This window comes from Quercus lobata, chromosome 3, assembly GCF_001633185.2.
Source record: "Quercus lobata isolate SW786 chromosome 3, ValleyOak3.0 Primary Assembly, whole genome shotgun sequence".
NCBI classification, from domain to species: domain Eukaryota; kingdom Viridiplantae; phylum Streptophyta; class Magnoliopsida; order Fagales; family Fagaceae; genus Quercus; species Quercus lobata.
The window spans coordinates 25,492,811-25,503,685 of NC_044906.1; the positions used below are offsets into that span (position 1 = coordinate 25,492,811).

At 33.0% G+C, this 10,875-nt stretch overlaps 1 protein-coding gene across 1 annotated transcript; it reads left to right on the forward strand.

Moving 5' to 3' along the window:
- The first annotated feature begins 1,813 nt into the window (after window positions 1–1,813).
- On the forward strand, window positions 1,814–3,118 carry LOC115980635 (zinc finger BED domain-containing protein RICESLEEPER 2-like). Its single transcript, XM_031102865.1, has 2 exons — window positions 1,814–2,484; window positions 2,677–3,118. Exons 1-2 carry the CDS (start codon window positions 1,814–1,816, stop codon window positions 3,116–3,118), a joined length of 1,113 nt encoding a protein of 370 aa, XP_030958725.1.
- Window positions 3,119–10,875: the final 7,757 nt, after the last annotated feature.

Consider the following 10,875-nt stretch of genomic DNA (forward strand, 5'->3'; position numbering starts at 1 on the left):
CAGTCGCCTCACCTCTAGCCTCTCGCTCGCATTCTCACCGGCCTGAGTCGCGCCTCGCAACAGCTCCTCACGACAAACCACAGTAAGCCATCAACTCCTTTCTTTTGGTTTTAATGGAAATGGAGTGAGAGAGATGTTAATTGTTTGTAGTTGTGCGTGTGACTGTGACTGTGACTATGTGAGTTGTTGACTTGTTGTTGTTCAATGTTCAGTAGGGAAGTGACTAAGAGACTTAGAGAGTTAGAGTTAGAGATGGAGATTGCAGATTGGAGACAAAGGCGTGTGAGTGTGTACCGTTGATTCAGTTAATTTATTTAGTTGTTTATGCGTGTGACTGTGTGAGTGTGAGTTGTGCTGTGCGTGTGACTGTGTGAGTTTATTTATTTATTGAGTTTTTATTTAGTTAGTTTTTAGTTAGTTATTTATTTATTTAATATAGTTTTTACTTTTTGGTGTGTTGACTCAGTATAGTTAATGTATTTAGTTAGTTTTTAGTTATTTATTTATTTAGTTTTTAGTTATTTATTTATTTATTTAGTTAGTTAGTTAGTTTTTAGTTATTTATTTATTTAGTTAGTTGACTCAGTTTAGTTAATTTATTTAGTTGGTTTTTAGTTATTTATTTATTTAGTCAGTTGACTTAGTCTACTAAGTAGTAATCACTAACGTTTTTTTTTTTTCTTCAGCATTTTAATTTTTGAGAGAGACGAGATTGAGAGAGTTCACACTTTCAATCCTTCATCGAGAGGTAATCACTAAACACTCACTATATTCAACAATATGATTTTAAATTTTTAGTACTTAGTAACATCTGTTTTAAGTTTATATATAATTATATATAAAAGTAGCTTTTATTTTATATTTATTCAATATAAACATAAAATAAAAGCTGATTCTCTAGTTCTGAATTGTTATTAATATTAGTGACATGAATTGTTGAGTAATAACTAATGATTAATAATTGTTAGTATGTTATTGTTTGTTGCCTTGTTATAATTAAATTGATTAGTTATTGCTATTATTGAATCTGGTTGTGACATTCATTGATTGAGAGTGAGTTATTTGATACTACATTTGCTGGAAAAATTATAATTTGATATTGATGTGGGAACTTTGTTTTTTTGTTGTTTGGAAATTTTTTTATTAGATGGATGTCGATGCTCCACCTGGATTTGGTGCACCTGGGGACCCTAACCTACCTCCTCCTAGTCCTGGTAGTGCTAACCCTAACCCACCTGAACCTGTAGCACCAATTGGACTTGGTGCATCACTTCCCCCACTATCACCTAAACAAGGTGGTAAGGACCCGTCCATAGTATGGCAACACTTCATTAAGTTGGTTGGTTTTGATCCCAAAAATCCTAGATCTTAATGCAAGTATTGTAAATATCAATATAAATGTCATGGTAAGAAAAATGGTACTTCGGGCATGTTGCGACACATGAAGGTGTGTAAGAAGTGGCCTTTTCCCCGTGATGATAAGCAAAAAACTTTATCTTTCCAAGCAAAGAGAGAAGGGGAAAGTGGTTCAAATGTGTTAATGGTTGCAAATTATAGTGAAGAGAGGATAAGGTTGGCATTGGCAAGGATGATTGTCATTGATGAATTGCCTTTTAAATTTGTGGAGCATCAAGGCTTTCAAGAATTTATGGAAATAGTTGAGCCTAGGTTTCCTATTCCCCATCGCACTACCATTGCAAGGGCTTGTATGAAGATTTATTCTAGTAAGGTGGATGTTTTGAGAAGGGTTTTTGTTGGGTAACGGGTTTGTGTGACAACGGATACTTGGACATCCATACAAAACTTGAACTACATGGTAGTCACTGCACACTTTATTGATGGGGATTGGACTTACCAAAAGAAAATCTTGAACTTTTGCCCTATAGCTAATCACAAAGGGGACACCATAGGTAGAGCAATTGAGTCATGTTTGTTGAAGTGGGGTATAGACCGATTGTTTACAATCGCCGCGGACAATGCTAGTTCTAATGAGGTGGCAATTGATTATGTGAAGAAGAAAACAAAAGAAAGAGATAGTAGCATATTGGGTGGTGAGTTCATGCATATGCGTTGTTGTGCGCATATCTTGAATTTGATTGTGCAAAGTGGGTTGAAGTCCATTCATGAATCAATTGTCAAAGTTTGGAATGCGGTGCGATTTGTGAGAGCTTCTCCCTCAAGGTTTGAGAAGTTTCAAGAATGTGTTGAAAATGAGAAAATCAAAGCCAAATGTTTGTTGTCCCTTGATGTGCCAACAAGGTGGAGTTCCACTTATCTCATGTTAGATTGTGCTTTGAAATTTGTGAGAGCATTTGATAGGTTGGAAGAGGAGGATGAGCATTACAAACTTTATTTTTGTGAAGCGGATGGGAATGGGAAAAAGCCCATTGGTCCTCCTAACTATCTTGATTGGGAAAATGTCAAGACCTTTGTGAAATTTCTAGGCATATTTTATGAGGCGACACTTAGATTTTCTGGGTCCTTGTTTGTCACTTCTAATACATACTTCCATGAGTTAATTAGCATTGAAGATCAATTGCAACAGTTGTGTAATGTTGATAGGGATCCACTTTTGAAGAGTATGGCGGTAGAGATGAAAAAAAAATTGATAAATATTGGGGAAGTATGGATAATATTAATTTGATGTTTTTTTGTTACTATTGTTCTTGACCCAAGGTATAGATTGAAGTATGTAAAGTTTTGGTTTAGGGAGTGGTATGGAAAGGACAAGGGGGATGCGATGAGCTCTAAAGTTCAGGATGCATTGAAGAGGTTGTATGTGGAGAGAGTGGGACAAAATGGAGCTTCGAGTTCTAGTGGTAGTGGTGCTTCATTGTCTAGGGACTCTAGGCCAAGTGTTGGCAATGCTTCATTGTCTGATCGCATTAAAAGTTATAACAATAGGTTTAAGCAACACTTGGCGGACGAGGACAGTGTGGAAAGCAAATCTAAGTTGGATAGGTATTTGTTGGAATCTTCTGAGGACCCTGATGTGGAAGATTTTGACATCTTGATGTGGTGGAAAATGAATTCTTCTAGAAATCGAGTCCTTTCCCAAATTGCACGTGATGTGTTGGCTATTCTTGTCTCTACAGTTGCATCCGAGTTTTGCTTATAGTACACCGGGGGGGGGGGGGTGGCGTGTTTTGGATTCGTTCCATAGTTCACTATCTCCTAATACAGTTGAAGCCCTCATTTGTACCCAAAATTGGTTGAAAGATGCAAAGAAAAAAAGACCAATAAATCTTCGAGAGTGCATGGATAATGTGGAGGATATGGATGGTTTTGAGATTAACACTGGTAAATATATGTTCATTTTGTTTGTTGTATATATCAATTGTTTATTTATTTGCTCAATGCTTACGAATCATTATATTTTGAATGGGATTGTAGAAATTGCATCGGTTTGCCCAATGTCTATGGAGGAGGATCCAAGCACCGTTGTGTTGGATGATGATGAGTGATGTGCTACTCTTTACTTGGAGTTAGTTAGTAGTTAGTATTATGTAAGTATATTTGCTATTCTCATTCGTTTGTGTTAATTATAAATATTCTATTATTTATAAACGTTTTATTGTTATTAACACGTGTTTATTTTGTTTTGTTTAGTATTTTGTAGGAGTTCTAGAATGATGCATAGTGCACAGACTTACTGGACAAAGGACTTACAAGAATTAGCATTCTTTTGCCTATATGCTAATTATATCTGTACATGCTATTGGTAGTGGACTTTTCACTAATGATAGTTATTTAGGTATTCATGGGTGGGATTATTATTGGGGATACAAGCAATTAGCATTCTTTTGCCTAAATGCTAATTTAATTTGTATATCTTCCTTTTGGCATTTGTGAACAATGACAAATGGTTTTGTAATACGTTATTAAGTAAATACATTAACGCTTATTGTTATTGACACTGTCACACACAGTGACGCTAATGATATTATATGCTATATGATAGTATTTTGGGAGTTGAACTCTTATTGAGGCAATTTCAAAATATTTTTGCATGGTGAATGAAATGAAAAAATTTGGATCATTATGTGAACATATTTTTTGCACAGGTTTGAAATGAAAAATACAATTTTGAAATTTTGGATCATTATGTGATCATTATGGATCATTATGTGAAATTTTGCACAGGTTTGAAATTTTGGATCATTATGTGATCATTATGAAATGAAAAATACATTATTTGGCACAGGTTTCTTGAACAGGTTGATATATTGATATTGGGCTTGCAAGCCCAATTTTTTTATTAGTAAAAATAGCTTTTTTTTAATATTTTAAACCGACCAAACCGACTAAACCGCACCGCAAAAACCGCACCGCTATAGGTCGGAAAACCGACCTTAGGCGGTGTGCATCGATTCCAATTATGAAAAAATCGATCTGAATTGGTTCGGTGATAAATTTGGAAAAAAACCGCCCTTACCGAACCGCACACACCCCTAAGCCCATAACGTGTTCTTATTTTAGGCCCAAAACACATTTTCTAGTTTTAGGCCCACAACATGTTTTTTATTGGTGCTGTAATTGTATTTGTAAAGTAGAAAATCATCCAGGTAAAAGCAGGCAATTTCCTCGTTATTTCCTTCAGGGTCTAATCTCCAAAATCCAAAGGTTTGAAAATGATGAGTCAGAATGTAACAGCTAAACTCCATAAATAAATGGTAAATAAATTGTTCCTACTTTTCCCACGCTTTAAAAAGTAATTTCAACCACCACGCACCTTTGGTGTGGTGGTCACTCCACAAGTATAAATGCTTGTGGGGTGTGGGGGGGCAAGGGCCAAGGTTCAAGTCTCCAGGAGGGAGCTTCACACAGACATACACTTAGATTAGGCTAGAGTAGAAATTCTATCTTGTATTAAAAAAAAAAAAAAAAAAAAAAAAAAGGAAGTAATTTCATAATTGACCGGTTGGTGTAACTGACAAGACTATCAGATCTTCGTCTCACTAATAAATAATAATTGTTCATTTCCTTGACTCTCTTGCCATTCCTGTTCTCTCTCAAATCAATTTCAAGAATCCAGTTCCAGTACAATTTCTCATTTACTTACGTTTGTCTAATCTAATTGATTACCCCTCTTCCTTTCAGATCTACTCAACATCTATATCCAAATTACGACTGCTTTCATGAGCAACATAGGATCCGCATCTTTCAACAACAGATACAGCTATGATGTGTTCCTGAGTTTCAGCGGTGAAGATACATGTATGAATTTCACTAGTAATTTGAATGGATTTTTGGATATGATGGGTATTAAGACTTTCATAGATGACAACCTACCAAGGGGAGAAGAAATTTGTGCCCAACCTCTTGAAGCCATTGAATGTTCAAGGATTTCGATAATTGTATTATCTGAAAACTATACATCTTCCACTTGGTGCTTAAATGAACTTGTTAAGATTCTTAAATGCAAGAAAAATGGTTAAATGGTGCTTTCAGTTTTTTATAAAGTAGATCATTCAAAAGTACACAAAAAGGAAAATTTAGAGAAGCTTTAGAGATACATGAAAAAAAATTCAAGAAAATATGGAAAAGGTGCAAAAATGGAGGGCAGCTTTAAATGAGGCTGGTAGTTTATCGAGTTTGCCTACAAGGATGGGTATGTATTTTTCTTGACTACTCTTTGACTTTTATGATTTTTAATTATTTGTTATCATCACTATATTATAGCATTAACATTTATCTCTAATTGTTCATTGATATCTTTTTCTTGGGACCAAATTATGAAAGAATTCTATTTTTATTACATTCTACCACTAAGCTAGATAAGCTACAAAGATCAATGACAGAAGCAAAAGAATATATAATCAAGATTCTTACCATATTGTTTAGAAAGTTTTCCGAAAATTGTCAAAGCGTCAAAAGTGGGATTCTAATAACTTGTTTCCACAAAGAGAAATGGCAAATGTACACAGATAAGACCAAATTTTTATAAAACCAATAATTATCATAAATTATAAAATTATTTAAAATAAATTATACTCTTAAATTTCTTGAAATTTTTGATAATGGAGGTTTAATCACAATAGTATTTTAATTTTATAATATTTTGGAATAGAGTTGTTCTTTAAAAAAACTTGGTTAATAATTTTAATGAATTCATAGTGAGTCGCCATGGGTAAAATTATGTTATACAACTTCTAATTGCGCTAGCATTAGGTGTGCCAAATGTCAAATATTTTGCATTTGGCACACCAAAAAATATCTCACATGAGATGTTTTATATTCCAAAATTTTGGCATGGATGAATAGTGCAATCTCCAATTTGGAAGCGTACGGACAAGAATTGTAAAATTTTTATTGTTTTTTATTCCTTTTTCTCTTTCTTCTCTTATCACTCAGATTTCTTCCTCTCTTCTTCTCAAAAAAAGATCTCTTCCTCTCTCATTCTCTCTCAACCTCTCCTTTTTTCTTCTCTCACTCTTGATGCTTCTCCTCTCTTCCTCTCAGCCTCACAATGCCACCGATCTCTCTCTTGCAGTGGGTTTTTTTTTTCGTCACTGTGATTTGATGGGTAGGTTTGACAATGGGTGGGTTCAGATGGTGATGTGTGGGTTCATATGGTGATGGCTAGGTTCGGATGGTTGGTGGATCAGTGGTGGGTGGGTTAGCAATTAGGCTTTAGGTGGGTTCAAATGGGCAAATTTGATGGTGGGTGGGTTAGCCTATGGGTTTTGATGGATGGGTTGACGGTGGGTAGGTGGATTTGGCGATAGCGGTGGGTGGGTGGGTGGGACACTGTTGCTTGAGGGTTTTTTTTTTTTTTTTTTTTTTTAATACAAGATATGGAATTTTTTAACTTATTTTAATGGGCGACGTGTTAAAATAAGAGATCTAACTGATGAGATATTGTAAAGTGGTGTCTTAAAATAGATAAAGTAACTTTTAATGTGTGAAAAAAAAATATATATATATATATATATATATTTAGAACATCTAATGTTGATGCTCTAAGCAACATATTGCAAAAATAACTTGCACGACTCAAATTTTATTATTAGAACAAAATTTTATGGTCAGTTCTTTTTATTTTTATTTTTTTCCTTTTAGATAATGGTATGTGAGATAATGGTAGGTTATTAAATTAATATAAAATACATATTGAATTTTCTCTTAAAATTCTAGACACTCTTAGTAGTAAAATTTTATTGGGTTGTACTTTTTAATTTTTTTGAAACATTGCCAATAGATTTTAGCTTAGAGAAACTATGGTGATTATTACAATGTACTTTTTAAATAAATAATATAGAATTATAATGTACTTCAAGTGAGCTTAAAATAAAGGGAAAAAAAATAGAAGGCATCCACTTGGTGCAACTACATAGTGTAGGGTGCTATTTTTATTATAAAGTACTTGACAGTTTTTAGACCCCTTAAACAATTGATTAAACCTAGGTAATTAGCCAAGTTGTTACTTAGTCCAATTAAACAAGTCTAGGTTATCACAATAATAAAGATCAAATCATGCAAAACAGCGGAAAATAAATAAGACAATGATATGATCACCCAGGAAACCAAACCGGTAAAAACCTAGGGAGGATTTGACCTAGCTATCCTCAAGGTAAACCTGAATCCACTATCTTGAAAGAATCGAAGTTCATACAAAAGGACTTACAAGCACCCCCGCTTGACTTCCTAATGCTACCAACCAGTAGAACTTACTGACACGACCACGGGCAAGCTCCGAATCTACGGACTCCTTCTTTCTTTGGATTCCCACCAGCTACAAGCACACCCGCTTGTGTAGTCTTTAAGATTTAATGGCAGCAACTGAATTGATCATCAAGGTGTAGAAATTATCTCCTCCTTGAAAACCCTAAGTTTGTGTAAAGGAAAACTCCTCTAGATCTCACAGGAGATTTACACAAACCGCAATATGAGCAACACTAAAACGTGGCTAGGGTTTGCCTTTTATACTTAGGACAAATAAGAAACCCTAAAAACGTTTTAAAACAAATAGGGCTAAGTTGGACGAATCTGCAGAAAAGCAATCTGCCCGAGCTTCGATCGGTCGAGCCTAAGCTTCGATCAATCGAGCCAGGCCGAAAGCCACAGTGCTTCCTGCTTTAAACTCGATTCCAACTTTACATTATCATACAACTTTGAGCTAGCTTTAAACACTTCTAAACACATTGTTTTGATCATGGTTTGCCAACAATACACATTAGAGTTCTAAATACATAACATCCTAAACTTTAGAACCTAACAGTACTAATAGTATATTTCTAAACTGTATGTAAAAAAATAAAAATTTATTAATATCATTGAAACTATTGTAATAATTAGTTAGTCATTAATATAAAATACACAATGAATTTTCTCTTAAAATTCTAGAGACTCTTAGTAGTAAAATTTCGTTGGGTAGTATTTTTTTTTTTTAATTGAAACATTGCCAATAGATTTTAGCTTAGATAAAATATGGTAATTATTATAATGTATGTTTTTTTAAAAGAAATAATATATAATTATAAAGTACTAATAGTATATTTAAAACTTTTTTATAAATAAAAGAAAATATTTATTAATCTAACTGAAACTATAGTAATAAATAGGAGCCGTTTGAATTTTTAATAGAGTTGCGCCTAAAGTAAATTAACTAGGTTAATAAATAAGGGTTTGGCTTATCTCTAGTACTTTTTTAACTGGAATTTCCTTTTATTTTAATAAGAAACTGTCATATCACCCACTGACTAAATAAAAGGTAGATATTAAAATTCACTACCACTTGTTATTGTATATTTATAATAAAATGACATATCCAGTTGGAAAAGTACGGGAAGTAAGCCAAACTCAATAATTAATGAACTGCATGTCAAAGACATTTTATTTTATGACTTGAAATAATGACATCAACATTGAGCCACTTGGCGAATTTATGGTGTGTAATGTGTAAGTTTTACTATATTAAATAAAATTATGATATATAATCAATATAATCAATATTAAATTTTATTTTTAATTACTTAAAACTTTTGGTAATAGAATTCTAGTAGATACATAATTTAAAATTTCTTAAAACATGGGTATTATAGTTTTACTTAAAAATAAACTATCGTAATAATTAATAAGGCACTTGATATTTTGATAATGGAGTATAATTTAAAGTAAACTATCTTAATAATTCATAAGAATTTTAGCCCCTTGTCACAAAGAGAAGATAACAACTTGGCACAACCACTAGTTTTAGGACCTAACTTTTAATATTGTATTGAATGGTATATGAGACTTGATATGATTTGATTTGATTTCAACAATAGTTATACAAAATTAAAATAATTGCAAATATTTTGGTGACAATAATTAGATGATTGATTATTTTATAATTTAATAAATTTTATATATTGTACTGGATGTCTTATAAATTTGCACTGGGTGTATATTGAAACAATTTAAAAAATTTATGGTTCTAATTAAAACTTCTTAAAATTGTCGCAAAAGGTATTCTGCAATTTTTTTTATTTTTTATTTTTTATTTTTTATTTTAAGTGTAGTCACTACACACAGACACTTATTGCAAAAAGAGTGTCATCACATGGCGTTATCACAACTTGTAAGGCCTAGCTTCTATTACAGAGTATATAATATTTCAATTATAAAGAAAAAACATAACATCTTGAATATATCCAAGATGTTTTTGAAGTGATCTTGTTAATAATTTATTTTTCTAATCTAATACATATTTTTAATGCTATTTTATTGGCAGTTGTGATCAATTTGAATTTATCCAAGAAATTTATAGAGTGATCTCAAGTGCTAAATTAAGTTGCACTAAATTATTTGTTGCAAAATATCTAGTTGGGATAGATAATCGTTTAAAGGATGTTATAAATTGATGTTTAGATATTCAGTCAAATAGTTGTTGCATCTTAGGGATTTATGGCCTTCCTGGAGTAGGTAAGACAACAATTGCAAAAGCTATTTTCAACACAATTCATTATAATTTTGATGGAAGCACCTTTCTAGAGAATGTTAGAGAACGGTCAAAGACAAATGATGGCACACTCTGTTGGGTTTTGTGGAGCCTAGTTTTGTTTGATCCGGTTCGACAAACCAACCCAACCCGAATAATATTGTTTGGGTTTTAATGGGAGATTTATTGAGGCTTAGTCCATGAGAAACATTAGAATGGCCCAAGGGAACGGGTAAGGAACCAATAAGAATAGAAGAAGGGAAATTTTTTTGGCCCGTTTTGTATATAGAAACCGACTTTGGTGATTAGGGTTTTATTATGGGTGTTGTTGCCGTGTTTTGTGAAAGTGAAAAATATTGTAGCCGCACTCTTGTATTTTCTTCTTCCCTAATAATAGTGAAATCCCTGCAACTCCGTGGACGTAGGCAAATTGCCGAACCACGTAAATATTGTCTTATGCGTGTGATTATTATTATTTTTTTTTTGGCATGTGTTTTCTCTATATATTTTTTTTTTGTTTCTCACAGGTTGGGATTTCAGTTAAATTCCCTACACACTCCAACTACAAGAGAAACTTTGTTGTGAAATCTTAGGGAATAGAAATTTAAAGGTGGGGAGTATATCTAGAGGAATCAATGTGAGAATCGAAAGGCTTCACCGTAAGAAGATTCTTGTAGTTCTTGATGATGTTGAAATATTGGATAAAATAGATGGATTGCTTGAAAATTATGATTGGTTTGCTTCTGGAAGTAGAATCGTTATAACAACAAGAGATAGACGCTTGCTAGATACTCTTCCAAAAGATTGGCATGTAACGTACTACAAGGTTGAGGAACTAAATGAACATGAAGCTCATGAGCTTTTTGTTAAACAAGCCTTTGGAAGAAATAATGCCAAGGAAGAATATTTTGAACTTGTTGACCAATTTATACATTATGCCAAAGGCCTTCCTT